General features: G+C 39.7%; 1 protein-coding gene across 1 annotated transcript; it reads left to right on the forward strand.

Moving 5' to 3' along the window:
• Positions 1-1,121: 1,121 nt before the first annotated feature.
• On the forward strand, positions 1,122-23,768 carry MTMR10 (myotubularin related protein 10). The gene is made up of 15 exons (XM_010132708.1): positions 1,122-1,143; positions 2,361-2,497; positions 3,602-3,674; positions 5,741-5,883; positions 14,281-14,371; positions 16,735-16,909; positions 17,341-17,428; positions 17,603-17,691; positions 18,545-18,675; positions 18,793-18,862; positions 19,046-19,116; positions 19,920-20,089; positions 21,409-21,579; positions 22,457-22,639; positions 23,169-23,768. Exons 1-15 carry the CDS (start codon positions 1,122-1,124, stop codon positions 23,766-23,768), a joined length of 2,214 nt encoding a protein of 737 aa, XP_010131010.1.
• Positions 23,769-24,099: the final 331 nt, after the last annotated feature.

Genomic DNA, 24,099 nt, shown 5'->3' on the forward strand with positions numbered 1-24,099 from the left:
AGGATTAGTGTTAACATGTTGTAGTGTAGCCACACAATTAGAAGGAATGGGGGAGGGAAGTAAGGAGGACTGGCTCTCGTAAGGAGAGTGATGTAGCAGGCATGTTTTAAACTGCAGTAGATTCAAATTGAAGTTTGCCTGAATCTCTTATTTCTCTACCGTTTTGTGGCATCGAAGACATGAAATGCTGAAATAGTTTGGTGATAATAATTTGGGCTTTTAGCAAGAGTGTCTCCTGCGTGATACGAAAGTACTATGCTTGGTGACAGATAAGAGAATGTTGTGTGGGAAAAAATCCCAGTGGAAGTTGCACTTCATTTCATGCTGTATTTAGCTCTCCATGTCTTTTTATTAAAAATGCAGTGATGCGTTGGAGGCACTGGGAGAGGGAAGAATAAAAACTGTTTAGATTTAGAACACCTGGCTTTGTGGAGAGGGGAAGCTTCAGAGGTAGAATGTGACTGAGAAGTGACTGAGAACATTCAGTACTTGAACACCAAATGTGAGTGTGAGATGGAATTGCTTTAATACACAGTTTGGGCTTTTGCAGTTATTAAGTAAATAGCTTATTAGAAAAACTGCTGGGCATTAAGAAGGCTCTGCTAAAAGCATTGAAACATTTCCATTGCAGTGTTTAATAGAAGTAGGGCTGGTCATTCTCATGTTGTAAGACATTGTTTTCAATTGCTGTGGACTTGGCTGAACTTTTAACTATTTGTACTGAAGCCATCAGAATCAGTTTGGTTTTTTTTTTAAATCCAACAGCTTATTTAACCACAGTTTAATAAAGTTTGAGAAGACTTTAAAGCTCCAGCCTAGAGTGAATTTTCACAGCTCTTGCCACTTCTGGCTTAGATTAGGCATGTACATGGTAACAACAGGTCAGTGAAACTTGTCCCCTTACAGTCCCAGAACACTCAACATAATTCTGCCAGCTCAAGGCTATGAAGTTAGTACAAGAAATTTTTGTAGCTATTTATCAACAACAACTGAGCTGAAAGCAGTGACTTTGTTTGCCTCTGCTCTTACTGATTTCCAGGCTGATGCCTAATCGTATTAGAGGCAAGAGATCTAGTAGAGCAGCTTAGCTGAATAGCTTAGGATGAGGAGCATGCGCAGAGATGGTCTCAGGACTAGCAAAAGGTGTGTCTCCGCTCAAGCATTTGGAGTGCTAAGGACAGTTCTTTTAATACATGGTTACTTGGGTGCAGCAGTAACTACCCGAGGAAAACACCTTCTCTTGATCAGAAGACAGATGGGAGGTTTGTTCAAAGCTATATCCATACCCACTGGGCACACAGGTAACTGATTACTGCTGTTACAGTCACTCAAAGAACTGTTCTCTTGCAGGACGCTCTGAGGTGACAGTTTGTGCAACTGGGACTAAATATACCCGACCTATTATGAGCACATCAGGCTTTAGCAATCTTTATTCCTTAGTTTTTTTCAAACAAAAACCTACAGCTAGTATAAAGTTCACTTTTCTTGAACGCACTTCCACTGCTACGCTATTTATGGTAGACAGCAGCAGAAGGAGGTGGTTGATCTGACAGAAGTGAAAATCCCATACAGGAGTGAAATAAAGGACTAGGTTCATTTCCTGAAGTAGGAATGAAATTACTATTTGGTTTCCAGAGCTCTCTGTTCTGGAACTAAAAGGTAACATTATGTGTAGCGTTTACTTTTTCTTTTTAAGTGGTCCTCAACCTCATTTGCCTGTAGGCTTTTTCGCTTCATAGCTTATCCCAGATGAATTGGCATTTTTTTCCTTCATTTGAATCTTCTGTTTTACAAAGGCAATGATTGGTCTCCTTCATTATACGGTCACAGTAGAAACTTTGAATTGGTGAGGAGCGTTCAGTGTGTTTGTGTTCTGGCTTTTCTTTTATGAATTCACCTGAAAACCTGTTTGAGTGCAAAACTAAGGTAGATTGATCAGTCTGAATTCATGAAGTTAATAAAACTCTAAATTACTTTACAATAGCCAGCTAGTTCCAGTTTTTAAAATAAATACTAGCTGAAGTACACGACTGCATGCCTTGTTTAAAGGACAGTCTTGTCCAAACCAATGAACTTTTAATTGAGAAGAATTGTAGATTTTGATCTCTGGGTATAATGGAAGTGGTGTGTGATTTTTTTTTTTTTTTTAATTATTATTATTTTTTAACTACTTACTATTTTGAAACAGTAGTGTTCTTTTTCCCCATAATGGTTGTTAGTTAAACCCCAGGTTTACACAAAAAAGGTGTATAACTTGAAATATAAAGAGTTAAGATTTTATTGGTACTACAGACTTAGTATTGTTGTACCTATGAGATTTATATAGGCTTCTCTCTTTCTGTCCCCTTTTTCTGTTTTAGGTGAAATTGTGGTAAATGAAGTAAACTTTGTAAGAAAATGCATCGCAACAGATACAAGTCAATATGACCTGTGGGGCAAATTGGTTTGCACTAACTTCAAGATTTCCTTTATTACGGATGACCCAATGCCACTACAGGTTTGTTACTATTTGCTTCGCTACTCATGGCAACAAATGTTGTAGGTAAAATGGATTTCATTAGAATTCAGTGGATCTGTCTCCTAGCTGATATAAATATGATACCTTCTAAAACAAAGCAGGCTAAATGAGGAGGTTCCCCTGTCCTGCTAGGAATGTGTTGCTATTCCATCCCTTCATTGAGAATATCAGAACACAGCGCATTTTGTACCGCCAGTTCTATTTACCTTTGTTAATGGAGGCTTCACTGGGAAGGGATTTACAGAAGGCAAAGCAGGAATTATATAAAAACATGTTCCTCTTTGAAGAAGGTAATTGCAGGTGTTGCTTTGACTAAATGAGTGTCAGATCAGCAAAGCCTTTAATGCGCCCAGGTTTTATTGGCGTTACTGGCAAAGGACAAAGTAACCGTGAAATGAGATTTCATTGTAGATGAAGTAACAAAAAAGGGGAGAAAGAAACCAAGCCTTTGTCAAAGCGTAACATGTGACATTCAAAACCTCCATCAGGTTTCAAACGCCACACCATACAGCACTGTTTGGAAATCCAAGCTGTGAGCTGTATGTTATCTTCAGTAGAGTTTTCACTTCCATTTTGGACTTTTGAAAAGAACCACTCCATTAACTAGGAGTAAGGCTCTGAGAGTAGGTAGATGCTTGTACAGTAATGATTAGTAAGTCTGACCAAAGCTACTTCAAAAAATTGATTTTTGACATGAAGTAGTTGTCAAAACTTATTTCTGAAAGGTGAAGTAATATTTTTGCTTTCTGTCGTTACAGTAATAGTTGGAGATTTTTCTTATCATAGATATATTTATTTTGCACTTCAGATTGTATTGAATTTCTACCAGCAATTTTTGAGGCTAGTAAATTCAGTGAAAGTAGTGTGGTTATTTTGCATACTCCACTGGGATTTTTAAATGGTTTGGTTTGCATTCACCAGCACAAGAGCCGTTTCCACAAGCTCTAATTGCCTGTGAATAAGCAAGGGTGGTACATGTCAGAAGAGTCTGGGCATGCCTGGTTTTTATTACAGTTTCTTCAAAGTTGTGCTGTATATCTGGTTGTGAACTGCAATTAATGGCTATGGTTTCATGTGTTTCAGAAATTCCATTATAAAAACCTCCTGCTTGGAGAACATGATGTCCCACTAACATGCATTGAGCAGATTGTCACAGGTATGTCAAAAATAGTTCACTATGATGACAGCCTTTAAACTTACCTAGTTTCAAACTGTAACTGTTAACTACTTGATAAGTTGTGCAGAATTATTGATGCTTAAAGTTTTACATCAGTGATCTTTCCTGATTTGAAGATTTAAAAAAATTTATTTAAAATGAGGATAAAAGCCTTAAAAGCTGAATAAAACTTGAGGTGCCGTCCAGATGTGGTTAGTTTGGTCTTTGTATTGGTTTTAAATTTAAGTGCAACACTGACTCAGCAGGTGTTCTAGAATAGCCACCTGTGATGGCAGGACAAAATTTTGTCAGCAGCTCTTTTATATTCAAGCATCTGAATATCTTCTGTTTAAATATGCTAGATTGCAAAAAGTGCATCACTTACAGAATTTACATATAGCTGGGATATCTGACAACATAAATGCTCAAGTTTTCAACCTTGTCTAATTCTTAGCAAGTTAGTAACAACCGGTCCTCAAAAATCTGCATATGACAATAAACATTTAATCTGAAGAAGTAACTTATAAAGTACTTATCCAGTTTGATTTGCTTGGTACTTTAGGCTAACCTGTTTTTTAAGAATAATGATTTTCATCTTGTAGTCGAAGAATTTCATATAACTGATAATTTTTTCAAGTCTTGATTACAGCATGGGCTGTTAAAGGCTTGGTTTTCTGACTGTAGGTAATTAATCGTTACTTAAGTCTTCAGTGCCCAGAGTTATCCAATACTCCCATTTCCACTGTGGAAGCTGATTGTAATCACTGTGAAATGATTAATGTATATCTGAGGAAGAAGATGATGAAGAAATGGTTTGGTTTTTTTTTTAAATGAAGAAGTGGTATTGACCTTGCACTGGCCCACATCTGTTGCCGCTTTTCAAAAATACCGGGTAGAAGTGACAAAACAGTAGCAGTATAGCAAATCTCTTGAAAGACGCTTTTGTATGGAGAGATGTTTATAAATGGTGTGTTGCAACCTTCTTACTTAACATCTCATACAAATGCTCATATAATAAATTCTGCCAGCCTTGAATAATTGTTCTATTAACTATGTCCTCTCTCATGAAATTTGTTGTTCCTAAATGGGAGAGGAGTACAGATAGCTTTTATTTTGAAACTTGAGTGCTGGCAGATTCTAGATTACTCTTTTGTGCATGTTTCCCCAAACTGTCAACTAGCATGAATGTTTGCGGCTTCGTTAGAAGAACAGTACAAGTTCTCTAGGAACCCTTTCTGTTTAGCTTTTCCATTGAGGTTTGGAGCTCTGCAGAGGGAGAGGACAGTATTTCCTGCTACGTACTTGAGGAGATTCTTTGTTCTTCTGTAATGCAGGTTTACCCTAAATATAAGCTTTTAAAGTAATTAAGGGGAGGTTTTCACCAATGCTGCAGAAGCGGTTGCTCTTGGTATTGAAGGTGAATAGCTGGAGGTGTCCTAAAACACTTAAGTTTAACCCAGAAAACACCTGCAACCAGGCAGCTATGCTAATTAATCACTCAACAGCTTTGTGCCCTGGTTTTCCCAGTTACCACAAATAAAATCTGTGGCCTCTGTGGTGCTTATTTTTTACAACTTAACTTTCTCTGTTTGAAAAGGCGATGCATAGGCTAAGAGGCAAAGCCTGTCTGTGCAGGTCTAGACCAGCTGGCAATTCACTATACTTATATTCTTGAGTTTTATGTAAGAATTAACTCTAGCACTTCTTTATATATCCAGCTCAAGACAGGAAAAAAAAAAATCAGCGTATCTGCCGATTGCTGTGCCTCATAAGGGCATCACGGCATACACAATTAACTGGGAGCAGAAACTGCTCTTGGGAATGCTGCATGTTAATTCTTTGAAGTTGTTGATGGACAAAAATAATCTGGGCATGCAGGAAACAGTAATTCAGCCACTTGTTTGAAAGGATCAACAGGAGGACTTACAGATTTTTCTACCTCAACCGAGCAGTTGAAATATACTATTAAATTAAACTGCTGGTAGCAGCATTACAGTGTCTGTTTGAGCCAGTGTTGTGTTGTATGCTTACAAAAACAGTCCAATACTTTTGTCTTTTCTTTACAGTGAATGACACCAAGAGGAAGCAGAAGGTCCTTGGTCCCAATCAAAAGCTTAAATTTAATCCAACTGAATTAATAATTTATTGCAAAGACTTCCGTATTGTCAGATTTCGATTTGATGAAGCAGGTCCTGAAAGTGCAAAAAAGGTATTCTATCTTGTTATGAAATTTTGCCTTGTAGTCATTAGATGTAGCAACAGCTGTGCAACGTTTGGTTTTATGTTTTGATAGAGAAGTAGGGGCAAAGAATTGCAACTTAAGCGCATTCTGTTACAGGAGGTAACTATGTTTTTAGAGTCAAAATTATCAGGTAAATAACAGCTGAAACACTGCATTGGAGCTGTACAACAGATGTTTACATATTTATGGAAAATATTCTAAACTTTGATATATTTTCTAGAAGTCATAAGCTTAATTTATCCATAGGGAAAGTGTACTAGCGTATATCTATGCTGCTTACTTGGTTCACACAGCAAGTTCTTCAGTGAGCTTTGTAAGGACTGTTTTGTCTAATCTACGTAGAACTAGGGTGACGTTTCTCAACATTTTCTTAGAAAAGACTTGCATACCTCTTGACAAGAGGAACTACAGTGTACATTCCTACAAATTCCATTCTTTGCCCTGTTTTAATGGTTGTTGTCAAACTCAGATGATGTTACTTACCCTGGCACAGTCCAGCTGAGTTTCTGCTCATCAGAGATGGTTAGTCCACATAACAGCATTATCTCACCAGCTTCCTGGTTCTGGATGGGTGCCACAGGTTATTTGAGTTACAGCTCCTCTGGCCCCCATGGCACTGCTTGGTGGCCAGGCATGGCACAGCAATCGTTTTGTAAGGAATGACCCAGTTTGCTCACAGAGGATAAAGTTTGAGCTTAACCCTGTAAGTCCTAAGAACCATCTGCCCAGATACAAGTCTGTTTGCAGACTTCTGTATATCCTTCCATATTGATCCATGGGCAGAAGCCCAGTAAGGAAGCAGACTGTTCTTTTTTTCTTGCTGCTTTTCTAGGATCTTCCCTGCCTGCTGCCTTTGCCACTCGTAACTTTTCATTTTTGGCAATCTTTCAGCAGTCCATTCCCCTTTCACAGCTTTTCTGAAATCTCCCTGGAGCAGCCAGTCTACTGCTGTATCTTTGTAGCAACTGTTTCTAATCGTCTGTCACAGCTCAGAAGAGTGATTACCCTGGGGGAGGGAGGAAGAGAACATAAACTCAGCATCTCAGTAATGTTTTTTGTGCTGCATTTACTTATGCAGGAGCAAACAGTGAAACCTTTTTATGAAGACGCTTGCATTATACGCTTATAATTACATGGTCTGTCGTGATATTAGCAAGGTTGTTCTGATGCTTAAAAACAAAGGAAGGTGGTCAGGTGTCCTAATAGATCGGAAGGGCCTCTTTAATGTATATTTACATCCAGCTCTTTGTGCATGAAAACATTGGTAGCTGTCTACTTGGAAATAATTGTATACATAATTTTTGTAGGGAGGACCAAGACAATGCATAACTGAGTTCTGATGAGAGGGGATTCCTGCTCTTTGTCTGAGTGTGCTGGCATTGTCTTTTGACCAAGAGAAGGTTGTAGCAGAGAACTGACCATGGAGTCAGACGTGCTGGATGGTAGGGGCCTGTGGAGATCGCCTAGTTCACCTTTCTCTTTTCACTGTTGCCAGGATTAGATCAGGTTAGCTGTGGGTTTGCCCAGTTATGTCTTGTAAACCACCAGGGGTGGTGAGCCTTCTGCTCCTGTGGGTAACCTGTTCCAGTGCTGCATGTTTTTCCTAATGTCCAGCTTGAATGTCCCAAGATGAGTTTCTGGTTGCTGCCCTTTATGTCATCTGGCAAGGCCAAATCTGTAATTACATTCTTGGTAGTAGTTTCTTGCAGTCTCATTATTGCTAAAAGAACCTAGTTTCTTCAGAAGATGTCCTTCAGGATCATGATCATCTTGGTAGCCCACCACTAGATGCTCTTCAGCTTCTCTTTCCTTTTGACTTGGGGGCCTAATCTCCAATCTCTTTGAGGAAAAATTAAAATAATTGTCAGCTATTTTTTTTCTCCTCACAACTTTGCTTTTGCTCATTTTGGAGCTAGATATGAAGACCTCCCGAGTAAAAAATGAACTGGATAAATTGTGCTTATGTTTTATGAAGTTTTTCTAGGGTTAGTGTTGAGAAACTGCAGAACTCGAAATTTCTGTTGGAATCAGAGTTGTGCAAGCTATAATTGGAAAAAACTTCAGACATGATTCTAATAAGTTTTTTTCACTTGTTTTTGAAATAAGCAGAGGGGAAGGTGATGTTACAGTTAGCATTATAATATATAGCTTCTGTAAAGCAAGAGACCTGCACATTAGTGATTGTGAATCATAAATAGCCTCCTTTAGCAAACTGTACATACAGACAATCAGCTATACACATCAGAGCAGGGAGATTTCGAACTATATGTCATCCTGGTAATACAGGGAATGAATTTATATGAATAAAGCACTGTTAGGTCAGAATTAAATAATCTAACTACTAAAATACACACTTCAAACTATGAGAATATAAATGTCTACCTTGTGGCCAGATGCTAGCAAATGTTCTTTTCAGAGCAATTGTTAAAGAAATAAAACCAAAACACTCAATTACTATTTTAAAGTTAACTTTAAATGTATGGAGTAGTTAAGAGAACAGTAGATAACTTTTTATAGTTAAGTAATTGATTTCATGCATAGTTCCTTGAATGTAATGGAAATCCTCAACAGCATGCAGTTACATAAATTGGTGTTGGCAGAGAGAATGTTACCCGTTCATGAGGAAGTGGCTGTATTTGCTGAACAGGGCATAAGGGAGAAAAACCCTTCCTAATTAAACTGCGTTACTAGAATAGAGAGAATTTGGAGTCTGTTGTTGGTAGTAAGTGTGACAAGAAGGATCCAAGTTTGAAAGCAGTCAGACTTTAGATGTGGACAATCTGACTGGATTACATACAGACACCATGCATGAGGAATAGTGGTAGAACTATGAGGTGTTTTTCTCTTACCTTTAAGCAGAAACAAAGTGGAAGAGCACATAGAATTTTGAGGTGAATTAGTTTATTTTTTGATAAATTATTATGAAGATAAAAAAATCAGTTCTATTAGAAGAGTACTTTCAACATTTATTAGCATGTATTAGATTCAATTAAATACTGTCTCAACGTTAATCAGGCAGGTAGATATTTTCTTCTGCAAGGAAATGAGTTAAGGAATAAAAGAGGGAATGGAAACTCATACTCATCACCGTAGCAGTTTAATTCTGTTTTTTTTTTCTCTAAAATAAAGCTATAGAGTCTCCAAAGGAAGGAAAGCCAGATGGGTGTGGGAGGAAGTGGAGGATGAGGAAGCAAGAGTAAGCAAGTTGGGGAAGTCTTACGTTAGGCAGTTTGAAAGAGAAAGCCTGTCACATTGCTTAAAGAGAATGATTTTGTTCCAAAACTCACAACAGTCAAACTGAAAACTCCTGCTAATTTCTAGCCACTACAGTACTTTACATTAGACTAAAAGTAAAATGCATGAAAAGTCGAGGCTTTAGATCTTATGACTGTTAGATGATGGATAGCATGTTGCCTCACCACACGCAGGAATCTTGGCAGTGCACCAGAATGGCACACACCCTATAATCTCCTGTTTCCTAAATATATCTCCGTTTCCTCAGTCCCTTTCTCTTCTGGAACCCTCTCGGTTCTTTCCCTTCAGGAAGCTTTTTTTAAATGAGTATGAGAGCAGTTTCAGAAACACATGCTTAATCAAAACAGAAGGAAAATAATTTATCTCAAATCTTGTTTCCTGTGCAATCAAAACTAGACTTCTCACGCGTCATAACACTTGGAATGGAGTGAAACAATTTTTCTTAATTGTTATGAAGAATAATATGAAACTCAGGTTTTGGACAAATGATCCTGTAGCTTTCTAGTGTCTTTTTTCCCCCTCAAACTTCTGTATTACCTTGTTCTAATAGTTTATCAGGATCACAAAATTGGTGACATCTCAGGACAGTGGAAATGCACAAGGTGTTACTATCTTGTGGTCTTTGGAGTGGGACTGGAGGGGGTGATGAAAACTTTTCAGAAGTAAATTTATATAAAGGTATTTTTAAAAACAGCAGTGTATTTTAATGTTTCTAAGTACAGGTTTCCTAAACCTTAAGATTCAAACACATTCTTCTACAAACAAGGATTCTGGTTTGTAAAAAAGCTACTTCAGCTTCTGAAATCCTTGTACTCTTACCTCTTGTAGATTACTTGTACTCAAACCAAATTAATTACGCTGTATGCCTGATATGGGACTCCTTACAGAAGGAAAAAAAGCAGTTCTCAATTAGACTGTTCAAAGCCTAGCAACTAGGAGAATGCGCATGATGAAAGTCTGCTTACCTCAAAGCTTATTTTCCCAAGACCTCCTGCCTGGGAGGATGAACATATTCCCTCTGTGGGTCTTGATCTGGTCCTGGGTGCGTGATTTTTTTACTACAGGTGTCTACTTGGAACAGGAATTGCAGCAGCAAGGGCAAATACTATCCTTCCAGTGAGCTGGTAAGACAGGTAGCCTGGCTTAGGGAAGAGGTGAGATGCAGGGCTGTGCTCACTTAGCACATCTTAAATATGACTGTACAAAACTCCTTTCTAAGGGCATTAGCAATACTTTGAAGCTTGGTTAAATTCCTGTTGAAGAAGAGCAAAGCTTGCCCTGAAAGTATCCATTTTTTTCTCAGATAGGGGTTGAACAGGGGGCACTGACACAGGGAAATGGCTTTTGTACTATGAAATAATTACAGCCATTGTGTTTATTGCTTTTGATAAATGAGTTTTCCAACAAGCAGCCTATTCTTCTGTTATTTGACTGAGCCTAAATGTCTTCAACTTTACACAATTGTAAATTGGCAAGAATACCAAATATTTTTCAGTTTGATATGAGAACATTTCCTGTAAAACATGTTTGTCTTCCAGTGTTAAGAGCTTTCTACTTCTGGTGATAATCTGCTGAGATCTGTGGAATGTGTCTTTTGAAACTTTCAGACAATAAAACTGCTATATGGATTTAGAGAGGAAAAAAGTGAAAATGAATGCGTCTTTAGTACTTGTTTAGTGTATCTATAAGTGGCATTTGTCTAAAATGTAAAAATGAAGACAGTCCATGAGTCTTTTTTTAAATAACAGAAGTAGAGGTCCTGAACCTGTATGGTAATCTACAGGTGGACTGTTTCATCCATAAGTAGCTGGTACTGAGAGTTATGTACACTCTGGAACACCTGGGAGCGCTCCGCAGCTGCTGCGTTCAAAAGCACAGTTACAGTCTCGTATTTTTTGGGAGGGAACCACATCTGATTGCTTACCATCTCCTTTCCCAGTTTTACCCCTCTTAACACAGCACATGCTTTTGTTCTCAAATGTGGCAAGTAAATGACAGAGATTTCAGCTGCTGCCTTTAAAAATAGGTTTTACTGTATTTCTATTGTGTTATTTGGCAGCACAATGGAATTTTTTAATGTCTTGCAGTTCATCCTCAAGCACTGAGAGTAGATCAGCATGGTAAAAGGCTTTCATCCTCCAGTCCCATAAATGAGGATAATGATTTGCTCTGTTATTATTTCACTGCAGTAACTGGTGTTTACACCAAAAAATGGAAGTCAAAATGCCTATGTACGCAGACTTCCATTTGTTTCATCCTGAATCATAGGCAAAAGTAGTCTGTTAGAGGCCACGTATAATGGAATAGCTGGCTTCTTCAGCTTCAGTTTGTACACTGAAATCACAAGACTTAATAAAACATTTGTGGCTTACAGTTACTTCATGGTAGTTATTGGAAATTTTACCAAATCCTGGAAATGAGCTTATAAATATTTGCTTGAAAAGTCATGTCAGAGTATCTCCCAGTGACACTTTTACCGTTTGGGTTTTTTGGGGTCCACCCCAGAATGTCCTGTCCTCTATTTTTCTTTTGCAGTTTCATTGCAGAATGGAAGGTGTAGAGAGAAAAGTTAAAGCAGCTATTCTTCTAAGACTTAATAGGAACTTTTTTTGTTGGAAAGTGTTTGTGAAAAAGCATGTTCAACTCAAGTTAGTGTACAGTCATTGCTGGGTTTATAAATAGTAAGGAATGTCCTCATCAAAAATCAAAGTAAATAAAAATGTGGCGAAGGTTATACTGCATACAAGCCAGTACAAGTACAATAACTTCCTCCATGCAGAACTTAGTGTGAGCTCTCTGCAGTGCTGCCGTAGTAGTATTCCTTCAGCTGTGTGTTGTGCAGATCTTTGACTGTGACTATAAGAAAACTTCCCTTCACTAACCGAAAGCAATTTTTTGGATGCGCAGAATGTTTTTAAAAAAATAACATCTAAAACTGCTACACAGTAAATCCTGTCAACATGTTGCTCAATATAAAAACTCATGTAGAGTTGAAGGATGAAAATGGAAAGGAAGAATTGTAGGTGGTAATAATGTGAACTTATACTGTGTCTTTGTCCCTAATTAAAAACGTTGTCACATGGAATTTCTGTATCTGAACATGCGGAACAGTTTTGTGTTTTATAAGCTCCTTTTCATTAAATATTTTCTTTAAAGTTAAGGCAGGTATATTTTAGTCAAATGGAGAAGCAAATACTGAGGGAAGAAGTCAAAGCTAAAGACTCCCAAGTCCTGAAATTTGGACAATAACAGTGCTCATCTCTACTTGCAAGGTTTTTCTTCTTCCTGAGTTTGATTCTTCTAGATACTAGAGGGTTTGTTAAATCTTTTGTGTCTATTAGTGAATATCCACATGTAAAGAGGCAAAGGGTAGCACAGCTTGACTCTATTTGAAGACTAGCATTTAATTCTAAACCATGTGCTGCACTCTTAGTTTTCATCATCTTAGGGTGCTACCAAAATGAACCATTTATATAGGTAGAAAATCTGTTGCTTATGTGATGATGGTCCTGAGGCTGTCTTAAAGAATGCGAAGACTAAGGCAAGACTTTTCCTTGTGCTGCCAAGTTAATCTCTGCCATTCTGAGGATGCATCTTTCTCTTATTTTAAATCTCTGCTGAATGTCCCTTCCTAGGGCAGGGCTTGTGACTCAGCCTGGTTAAACCTGATTAACACAACAGATTGTCAAAGGCAGTGTTGGAGCTTGCTACAAACCTGCAGGCACGTAGAAGTTACGTGTGGGTTTCTTCTGAGAACGAAATCCAGTCATCTGGGACAGAACCTATAATGTCTAAGCCAACATTTTAATGAAGCTGACAATTTACTACCCTAGAAAGTTTGGCTGATGTTTCAGTTCTCAAGATCAGCGGGGGACTGGGAGGGAGATGGTTACCAGCATGTTTGTTTAACTGTAGTTCCCCCCACACTTGGCAAAAGGACCTAGCCTAAAACCTCACTTTTCGTTGAAACTGGAGAGTGATGGAGAGTGTTTGGCCTTCCATTCTGCTGACAAACTACGAGGGACTAAACATGAAGAGAACATCTCCCAGTGTGAATTACTTATTTCCAAGAAACTTGGGAGAAAGCTGTTCTTTATGACCAAACAATTTGCTTTTCATTTATATTAATCACTGCCCTTCATAATTTTGGAATGTAACTTAATGAGATGCAGGATTGACATAGGTCCTGGAAGTCTTCAAAGAGCATCCTCTTGTTTTCTCTTCCAAGAGAAGAAATTTTTGAAGGTTTAGTTTTGGGTAGCACAGACTGGTAAACCTGACACCCATATGGGGTGAATTACTGGAAAAGATAATAAAAAATTAATTAGATATGAACATTTGATTAAATATTACACTTCAGGGGAGAACCAGAAGGGTTTTTGTAAAGGGAAGTCACACTTGAAAAACCTCTTGGCCCAGCTGACAACTTTGTAGAAGAAATACCTGCTAAATGCTGTTGAATAATGACAGTGGATTTTAGTTCAGGAAGTGCCTGAACTGTGAACTGGTGAAAAATATCCTGGTTAAATTGCATTATGCTTTCTCTGGTTTTGCCCTCTTCCCTAAGCATCAATTGCTGGTCACTGTCAGAGACAGAGTGCTGGGTTGGACCTTTTGCACTGACTCAGGATGGCCGTTCTTATGTTCTTACGCTGTGTTGATAAGTACTCTTTATTTTAAAAGAAAAAAATTATGAGGTTTTGCTGTACTGTGCTCACTACCTGTGCACGGTGATCTTTTCTTTCTGTTCTCCTCCTTACTGCTATATGCAGGTGGGCGGGCACAGCACAGTAGCTCCAAGTCCCTGCTTGTCTCTCTTGATACGGGGAATCATGCTTAGAGATGCCTGTTGCAGTCTGACCTTTCTTGCAAAAACCTGGTCCACCCTTACCAGTTAATCACTCTTGATAGATGGTCATGCACTCACCCACTGGGATTACAGGAATGGTCTCTTGGCAAATATGAGTGTGTTTAACTATATAATTTATTTCTCTCAAAAAATGGAAATAGAATACCAGAAAAGTGGTTTTATTAAAATTCTACGTATTTCATGCTGTCATAAGGGCAATAACTTTTATGTTTATAAGTAACTAAGTGTTTCTTTCCTAGGTGTGCCTTGCAATAGCTCATTATTCTCAGCCAACGGATCTTCAGCTTCTCTTTGCATTCGAGTATGTTGGGGAAATATATCATAATCCAGGTAAATATTGAAGTATTTTGAGGGTTTTTTCCTCTTTCATAATATGTAATTTTAGTCAGACTTCTGTCTAGAAGCAGTGGCAAAAAACATTTGAGGCTTTGTCCAGGGGTAATAAAATTGGCTTGTCCTGCACCCAACCTCTTACTTTTGGTTAAAAGTTATTCAATGTGATAGACATTAATGACCAAAATCAAAAGAAATGTCTTTCCTGTCTGAAACAAAACAAAGCTACCTATGTCAGCATGAATGCTCACATTTCTCAACTCACGCTTCGATCCTCCTGTTGTATGTCTATATTGGTACTCTAGGTACCTAGCTAATCTCCCATCAGGCAGGCTTGTTCACCTGCCCTTCTTTTGGGAATAAGTTTCTCTTCTGGTGGTATTGCAGGAGGATTTGTGCAACTGGGGACTCCATACCTTCTTTCCTAGAGGCTTACTAGGCAGTTCTTACCACTCAAAACCTCCACCACCCCTGCTGAGTTGGAGCACACCCTCTCTGCTCAAGGCCAATCTCCAACTGAACCTTGTCAGTTAGGTAAGCCTGAAAAAGATGCCTTTGGAACTTGATTTCTAGTGTAATGCTGTGCGGTCACTGCTCTAGTGTTCCCCAGCCAATACACAGCTGAAACCCATCACTTCTGGCATACCAAGCCTCCAAATAGAGGAAGTGCCATTGATGTAGCTCTGTGGTACTGAAATATTTACTCAGCAGCTGGCATTAGAAACCACTGATCTGCCTGTTACAGAACTTGAATGTTACGGAATTTGGAGCTCGGGCCTTCAAGTTTGCACAAAAAAGTGTGTGTTTTTCATGCAGGTGCCTACATGACCGCCCTGTGCTAGCACAAGAATAATTACACATATATTTCTTTCCTGATAAAACTTGGGCGGTTATTAAGGTCTATGTACTTCAGAGTTATAAGGTACTTGAGAGGAAGCCGATTTGCAGATAAAGTTACAATAAATTGTTGAAGTGGAGTGTGAACGAAATGTTAGTCTGTCACAAAGTTGCCTTTATTCTGTCCTTAAAATACATTTGCTGTATGGAAAAATACCTAGTGGAAGGATTACGTAAGGTGGGTAAAGAATGTTGTTCTTCAGGAGCAGCAGACCAGAATGGCGAAACATAGTTGTTCTGCTGTGCTGCAGTGTGAAACACTTCTGGTTTGGGTTGGGCTGCTTTGTTGTTGTGATCCCTGGTGTTTGTAGCATAGATCTCTGGCTTTGCTGTTACACCTCCAGCACTTTTATGGCTCCCTATCCCTGCTAGTCCCAGTAAAGTAAAAGTTGAAATACTGTCTCTCTGCTTCTTGAGGAACATAAAGAGCCTGCATTGCTCTGGTGTATATGTGCAGCATTTTTTCCTGGGCTATATTTGATAATTATATATCCTGCCATTGAACAGTAAAATTATAACTTTTTTGGATAGTTACTGTATTTCTGTCTATACTGTCTTTGAACAATTACTTCATTCTGATTTTAGTCCAGTTTTCTTATGAAAAATGTAAGTAGTCCAAATACTAGTGCAAGAACAAAGTTAAGACACAGAAGGTGGACGCTACGCTGTCACTGAGATGACACTAGAGCCATAATGCTGTATTCTGCTTTGGGCAGGCACCAGTGTCTCAGCAGACTCTTGCTAAGGCTGAGAGCTTTCATGGGGGAAGTGATCGGGTTGTCTCAGTTTATTTCACTTTCATCTAAAAATTTAATTGCAAGTGTGAGGAAACAAAGCGTAGTCTCCTTTGACACAGCTGGCTGCCTTCTTGGCACCTAAGAAATGACCAGCAAAGGGGACCTTTCTGTGTTAGTAACAGACCATGCAATCTCCTCAGTCCCTAGTCACAAAGGTGGTAGGCCATCTCTTTGTGGGGATAGACATATATATATTTTTTTTTTTTAACGTGACTATCAGTTTATTTTATTTGGTGTTAATACAGCTGTCATTTAAAGCTGTTGAAATGATACAATTTTTATTTTGGTTTCTTCATAAGGCACCCAATTAAAGGCTAGTTTATAAAGGGTTCATGTTTTTAAAACATCTCTAACTTTGGCATTTTGAAGAGAGAAACCCTGTGACTGAAGATAACATTCATTATTGTTAGTATGTCTTGCTTTCTATGAAGCAGCACAACAATCCAGCTCTATGTTGCTTCTTTATTGAAATTGCAGGGGAAAAAATACATTTACACCTTTATGTATCTCTGAGCTGTCATTAAGTCATTGATCTATTTTTGTGTTACAACAGGTAATGTTAGTCCTGATGCTGGTGGCTCATGCCTGTAATTAGGAAGGTGAAGAGTTTGATTTTTTTCTTTGGTTTTTTTTTTAAATGTGCATTGATGAATTTTCTTTTCCTAGCAAAGAAGGTGAATGGAATAGACCCAGGAGGTGGTGGTGGTGTCATCGGCAGTGCCAGTGGTCAGCAGACACCTTTATTTGAAACTTACTCTGATTGGGATAGAGAAATCAAAAGGACAGGTGCATCAGAGTGGAGAGTTTGTTCAGTCAATGAAGGTTATATGATATCTACTTGGTAAGTTGCTCTTCTAACGCAAGCAGAAGAAAACAGGCAATTACCCTGTCTTTCCCTGTCTCCTCTACCAAAGCCTTCATCCTGCCTAACTGCGAACTTCACCTCTTCAGTGTGCCTCTCTCTGGAGAGGCCCTCAGCTGAAAGATCCTGCGAGTGGTGTCCTTAAAGGAAATCTCACGTTTTGGCATCTGTTGCTTTCATGCTTTTGTACTTGCCTCTGAAACATGCCGCTTTCTTAACAAATAACACCTGAGCTGCACCAGTGCTGTGTAAGATGGTGCGGATGTACTTGGCAGCCACTTTGCACTGCGGCTTTAGGGGCTGGTGCATTGTAGTTTAACGGAGCTGGTGAGACAGCACTGCAACACGAGAAAAGCTCTGGTAGAAGACATAGGGAGAAGTAACCTTTTGTATCATATCTTTTCCCCAAGCCTTCCAGAATATTTTGTGGTACCATCTTCCTTAGCAGATCAAGACCTCAAGCTGTACTCCTACTCTTTTATTGGGAGACGAATGCCAGTAAGTGTAGCCTTTATTCTGTTACTGTTCTTGTCCATTGTACACTACTAATCTTAAAGATACGTATGCCAGTTCACCTAGCGCTGTGTGCAGCATTACGGAAAAAGCTGGTGTGGAATAACACTGACCTGCATTGTTCTGTTGTTTCCGTTGTGTCCTTTTTCCCTGCCTCAGCTGTGGTCCTGGAATCACCCTAATGGGAGTGCCCTTGTAAGAATGGCCAACATTAAAGACGTATTGCAGCAAAGAAGAATTGATCAGAGGTAGATGATCAGTTACGTTACTCTTTAATCAGATGCGTAGGATGATGGGAGTGGTGACTGCATAACGTACAGCAGCGGTGGGGTGGGCGATTGAGAGGGTACTTGCTTCGTAATGTTGTAGTGCAACAGCTTCTGGGGAAACTGGTCTCTGGATATAGTTCTGGCACAATTTCAATTCAAGATCCGCTTCAGTTTTGAATTCTGAATAATTTTTCAAATTTTAAGGGATATTTATTTTTCAGGTGGTTATCAATTTATTGATAAAAGGATCAGACTTTATCTTTTCTATTGGTGTTGCTGTAATAGCACTTAGATTGGTGGAGATTTTCTTACCTGATTCAGCAAGACACAGTAAAAATTATTTATTTGAGGCATTGGGAAATACAGTTCTATAGATTTAGTGCCACAATGCACATGGTATTTCTGTGAAATGTTTGTCTTTCACTGTCCTTGATGAAAGATTTATTTGAAACCCTGTCAGATTTCCTAGCCTTAAAAACTTTATGTTGTTTATTTAGCATAGATAAGTCTTATGAAAACGTTGTAAAAATTAAAAATTGCACAGAGCTATTTAACCATAAGTCAGCCTCAGGTTTTCATTTCCCAAATGTGTTGTTTTCACGATCCAGCATTTCCTCTTTTTTTAACTAGCAGATACCAGAAATATTTGAGTCAGCAGCTTTGTGGTGGGAGCAATATATCTCTTGAATATAAACTAGAAGGTTTTTTTATTTTTGCATAAGGTGCATGTTTTATGTGGTTTTAGTTGTTTGCAGCTAAAGACTGTGGCATGTTTCTTGAAAGACAGTTTCTCTCCTCTCCAGTAATAAAATGGCTGATTCTTCTCGCTTAGGATTTGTAATGCGATAACTCGAAGCCATCCCCTGAGAAGTGATGTGTACAAATCTGACCTGGACAAGTGTCTCCCCAGCCTCCAGGAAATCCAGGCTGCGCATGTCAAACTCAAACAGCTGTGTGTTAATGGTACGCTGGGCTCCCATGGTGGTTATTTTCTCGATACACAAAAATTTCTAATAGATCTGGCTAGCAGGAATAGTTACTTGGAGTTGTTCTGCAGTGTAATTCCTTTCCCTGTTGCAGAGCCTTTTGAAGAAACTGAAGAGAAGTGGCTATCCTCACTGGAAAATACTCACTGGTTAGAGCATATTAGGTTTGTACCGTTAATAAATGATGGTTAATGAGATGTGAGGAACTTTCCCCAGTGTAAGCAAGCTGTGAATCAGTTGAAGGATTCTCTGCCCTAATATCTGTTAGGGACAATACAGATTATTTTTTTCTTCTAGCACGTCAACCTGTTGTATTAACTGTTGCATCACTTTCTTTTCCTGTTTAGATCGTTTCTTAAGCATTCTGCTGAGCTTGTATACATGATGGAGTGTAAGCACGTTTCCGTCGTTCTGCAAGGTAATACAGCCACAGAGCATGCAGTAAGTCTTAGCACAGAAACAGACATCACATCAGCTGTAACCTTCACACATAGACCTATTGCTTCTAAATATTTTGGGTACTTGAACTAGAAGGGAAAATAATTTTGTTATGTATGCGAACGGTAGCGTAGTCCATAGCATCAAAGGCATGGTCCACTTTGAGTCTTTGTGGCTTCTATTCTGATGATGATATGATAGAATCAAAACTTCAGGCTGAACATCTGTGCTGCGTGAACTGGGCTAATACTCCTTGCATAAGCAGCGTCAGTTTTATTCAGCGGTCCTACATGCAAAAGTATTTCATTAACAGTGGCTGCTGTGGTGTAAGTGCAAATGGATATTCCAGGAAAAAGAACCACTGAAAAACTTGCTCATATTGAGATCTCAAATTTTGTTATTTATTTCTGTAATCTTTACAAGACCTGTTCAACTGGTATATCCTACTTTCCCCATATAATGGCCTTCCAAAAACTGCTTCAGAGTGGAAAATAGGTTGAAAATTTCTAGCAACAAGAACACCCTCCTTCTCAGCACATCTTGGTTTAACTGCCAGGCGATGGGTGGGTACTTTGTTCTTGATGAATGTGGTGGTGTGCTGGATACTGCAGGAACCTTTGCTAAAGTAGAGTCTCGGTTAAAAAAAAAACCTATGAGAAAAACTACAGCAGCAAAAAGCATGTTTTAGAAGAAATTAAAACAAAAACTTTTTACTTTTTGAGATCTGACTCTGTGTGTGCATATATACCTTACATATTTCATACGTGCTGTGTGTTATTCCAGAGGAAGAGGGACGGGACCTGAGCTGTCTTGCTGCTTCTCTCATTCAAGTCATGCTGGATCCCTATTTTCGAACAATTGTTGGATTTCAAAGCTTAATACAAAAGGAATGGGTCATGGCAGGATACCAGTTTCTAGATAGGTGTAACCACTTGAAGAGATCTGACAAAGAGGTAAACATTAATTGTATTTGTATGTGGCAACAGTATCTGCTTACTATCAGCCTGAACGCTTATTCACACAGAAATCTGGAAGTAAAAATGCGTGTTAATGCTTTAAAATCTCATGAAACTGATGTCAGAGAAAATGAGCCTTTGGCCAAGATAGAGATACATTTTCTTCATCCTCTGTAGCCCAGTGAGAACTGGGGAGACACCAGGTGCAGTCAGATGTTGCTGGGTTTTTACGTTGCTTCAGCATTCCACGGGAAAAGGTCCTGCTGTTACAAATCTAGCACAGGCCACACTTTAGACTGAAATAAAAGGGTGTCAGGAGTGGGTTTGGAGGGGGCGGTTTGGTTGGTTTGTTTACCAAGGATATCTGTTTTCATCCCCATTCTTTCGCATGCAAACTCCTATCAATATGCAGCTCTTCTCACAGATCCGAGCTGAGAGGGCAGCACTGCAGCTTTATAAACTGATACGCAGCTGCCAAACAGGTTACCAGCGAGTAGCGCAGCGCCTGAGTCTCAGTATTTCTGGCTAATCTGATTTGACCTCTTCATGGCGAAGGAGAGACTTGTAATTGCACTTGGAAGAACAGAGGGCCCTGGGTTAGCAGCCTTTTTCAGGGACAATGCCCAAGAGCAATAGAAAAGCAATACGCCCAGTGTGGAGCCAACAGGTAAACTGAGGACACCAAGCACTAAGAGAAATGCTCAAAGGGATGAAAAAACTGAAATAGCAATGGGGAAATAGTGAGGAAGCAGATACTTTGATCCTAGGAAAGGATACACAGAAGAGTGAAACTGGGAAGAGGAAAATACTTCTAAAGCTTTATTAAAATGATAGTTTATACTTTTCCACTGTGGAAGGAGCTACAACATGTAGCAAGATGTTAACGTGACTGACTCGTAAGCTCTCCAGTCATTGCAAACAATAAGAAGTACATACGTTGTGAAAATAAGGCCAAGTAGTAAGGAAAGCACTGATATGCACACCATGAGGGACGTACAAGCTGAGCACTACATCACTATCAAGAGAGCCGGGGAGGAACTGAGTGGCTTCTTACAGAGAGGGGAAGGCTGCGGAAAGGTAACGCTGAGAAAGCCAGGTGACAGAGTTGCTTGTGAAAGAGTCTGTGAAACAGGAATACAGGATATTACCATTGAGTAAAACCTTAAGAAGTGCCCTACTCCAAATAGTTTAGCCTGTTGAGGAACGTACCAGAGGTAATTAGCTAAACACACCAGTGGAGCACTAACTGCACGGAAACTGGTATGACGTGGGAAAAGCTTAGGTTAAATCTAATAATTCTCTGTTTCTTTTCCCAGTCTCCTTTGTTCTTGATGTTTCTTGACTGTGTTTGGCAGCTGCTGGAACAATACCCAGCAGCCTTCGAGTTTTCCGAGGTGTACTTGACCATACTGTATGACAGCGCACGTATCTCTCTGTTCGGCACGTTCCTTTTCAACTGTCCCCACCAGCGAGTCAAGGAGAGCACTGTGAGTATGAAGTGACACCCGCTTTTCCAGTCAGCGACCCCAGCATGCCCTTCTGCAGACATCGTCATCTCCACTAAACGCTGTTCCTCTGTAGCTTTCAAAATGTCACACTCTGTTCCGGGCAAAATACTCGGCTCCCCAGGTGAATATGATCAGAATGTCCTTTCAGGAGATCTTTACGTGGACAGTAGCTGACTCTTCGAGGAGAAGGTCTATTGAAAGTCTCTTTGGTTTTTTCTAGAAAAGTATTGTTACTGCACATTATTATTTGTACTCCTCTAGGAAGCGGTTTTGTAATCTGGAATTGATAAAGTAGTGGGACAGGCAATAAATAGAATTTCACACTTCAGGCAAACTTTGAAATCTCTTGACGTAATTAAGTAGTTGGAAAAGACTGCATCAAGTCCAAACAGTAATGCACAGAGAAGGGGGTTAGAAAACGGAACTCTTAAATTTGTTTTTGAAAACTGGAGCTCATCAGGACTGTACATAGAAAACATTTGATGGCTGATAAAAGTACAACTTAATTATTTTGTCAAGTATTTTCCCTTTCAAGTTGTAGGTAGCTGCCTTACAAAGAAGTGGAGCATTGTAGGACCATCACTGTCTTCAAAATAACAGTTTGGAGGTTAAAGAGTAAACAAGCAGTTGAAAAGTCATTTTTGCTGAGTAAACACTAGCCCTGCCTCTGCATCGCTCAAGTGAAAAAGCAGCGGTGGTCCCCAGCCGCTGCGCTGGCGCTTTGATCTGCAGCCACCCCTAAAGTACATCCTTGCTGCTCTTTGCCTAGTAGTTACGCGCTGATACCTGGTTCAGCTTTGTGAATAAGCCTGTTTTCTTTGGTTTTTAATGTTAACTGAATGTTAACTTCTTGCAGGAATTTGCCATAAGCAAAAACATTCAGCTGGGCGATGAGAAAGGCCTCAGATTTCCTTGTGTTTGGGACTGGTCTCTTCAGTTTACAAGCAGGGATCGCCTGCTCTTTCACAACCCTCTGTATATTGGGAAGAGCACGCCGTGTGTACAGAACGGAGCAGTGAAAACTTTTAAACGCTCCAAGGTAACTATGGCGATGTCTGTGAAGTTCCGTGCTTACCCGTAAGCTGTTAATGCTTTAAAATGTACAGTTATCGAGTGGTTTACACCCTGCGTAGCAGTAGGAACGTCAGTTCTCTCAGTTTCCCAGCCTGAAGAAGTGACTTTCTGCAGCAGTAGAGATGTACGTTGTCGAGCCTTGTGTGCCAGGACATGGCCTGATACGGCTGAGCTTGCCGCCAACATTTGCGCTATTTCCCCTATGGAAAGGCAATGACATGCCACTCTCTCCCCCCAGCTTTGTCAGCTTTTTTTAGTGAATACTGGTTAATCCCCATGTTAGTTGTTTTAGGGAGTCTAGAAAACGTATGTTATTTCTTTCTAAAGGCCACAGATGGCCACAGTGCTTGCCCTGTGAGCCCCGCAGTAGTGACTCAGAAGCTCAGAACTGGTTCAAGGTCACATCCTTTCTCTGACGATGCGCCCTAGCTCAGGGGAATCTGCTATTCAAATGAATATAAAACTGGAAAATTACCAGGATTTGTTTTCTGCAGAAAAACTACAGCTCCACATTGCGAGGTGTCCCCCCAGCATTAAAAAATGGAATCATCAGCGAGCAAGAGTTCCTTCCAAGAAGAAACTCTCTGATACTGAAACTGAAGCCGGACTTCTTACAGCCAGCAGAGAGTCAGAGTAACAGTATGGAGCAGTACTTCAGAGACTGGTTTGCAAAGCCTGCTGATTTGCACGGTGTGATTCTACCCCACATCTCTGGGACGCAGATAAAACTGTGGAAACTGTGCTACTTCCGCTGGGTTCCTGAGGCCCAGATTAATCACGGTGGCTTCATCACAGCTTTCCACAGAGTTTCCTTGCTGGCAGATGAAGTAGACATGTTAAACCGCAATCTTCGGCAGTACAAAAGCAACTCTTCTTTGCAAGGCAACTGCTCGGAACTGGATCACAGCAGGATGTACTTCAGAGCAAAGAGTTTAAATGACAGCTCTGGGGCCCCAGACTTTCTCTCCTCCTCATTCCCATTTTCTCCTGTAGGGAATCTGTGCAGACGGAGCATTCTGGGAACACCTTTAAGCAAATTTTTAAGTGGTGCCAAAATCTGGCTATCGACTGAGACGCTTGCAAATGAAGACTGAGGTGATGTGGTGGTTTAGGGTTTGGGGAGGATACAGCACATCGTTTTGTCTTTTCTAAGTTAACACTGCTACATGCAGCATTGGAAGCTGTAACAATTTTTTATATACAAACATTATGTAAGTTTTGCACAAATATTTAAAAGCAAAGCGAGTCATGCTTCAAATCGCACAATTTTGTTTTCAGCAGTTTTCATCCACTAGGGCTTCTGGTCCCTAATTCCTTCTGCATTTTTGTGGTTTGGCTCATTATACGCCATGGAGCATTTCATTAGCTGATGGAAAGGCTTGGGGTAGTCATTAATGAGGGAGCTGCTTGAAATACCCAGTTTCT

This window comes from Buceros rhinoceros, unplaced genomic scaffold (genome assembly GCF_000710305.1).
Source record: "Buceros rhinoceros silvestris isolate BGI_N320 unplaced genomic scaffold, ASM71030v1 scaffold45913, whole genome shotgun sequence".
NCBI classification, from domain to species: Eukaryota; Metazoa; Chordata; class Aves; order Bucerotiformes; family Bucerotidae; genus Buceros; species Buceros rhinoceros.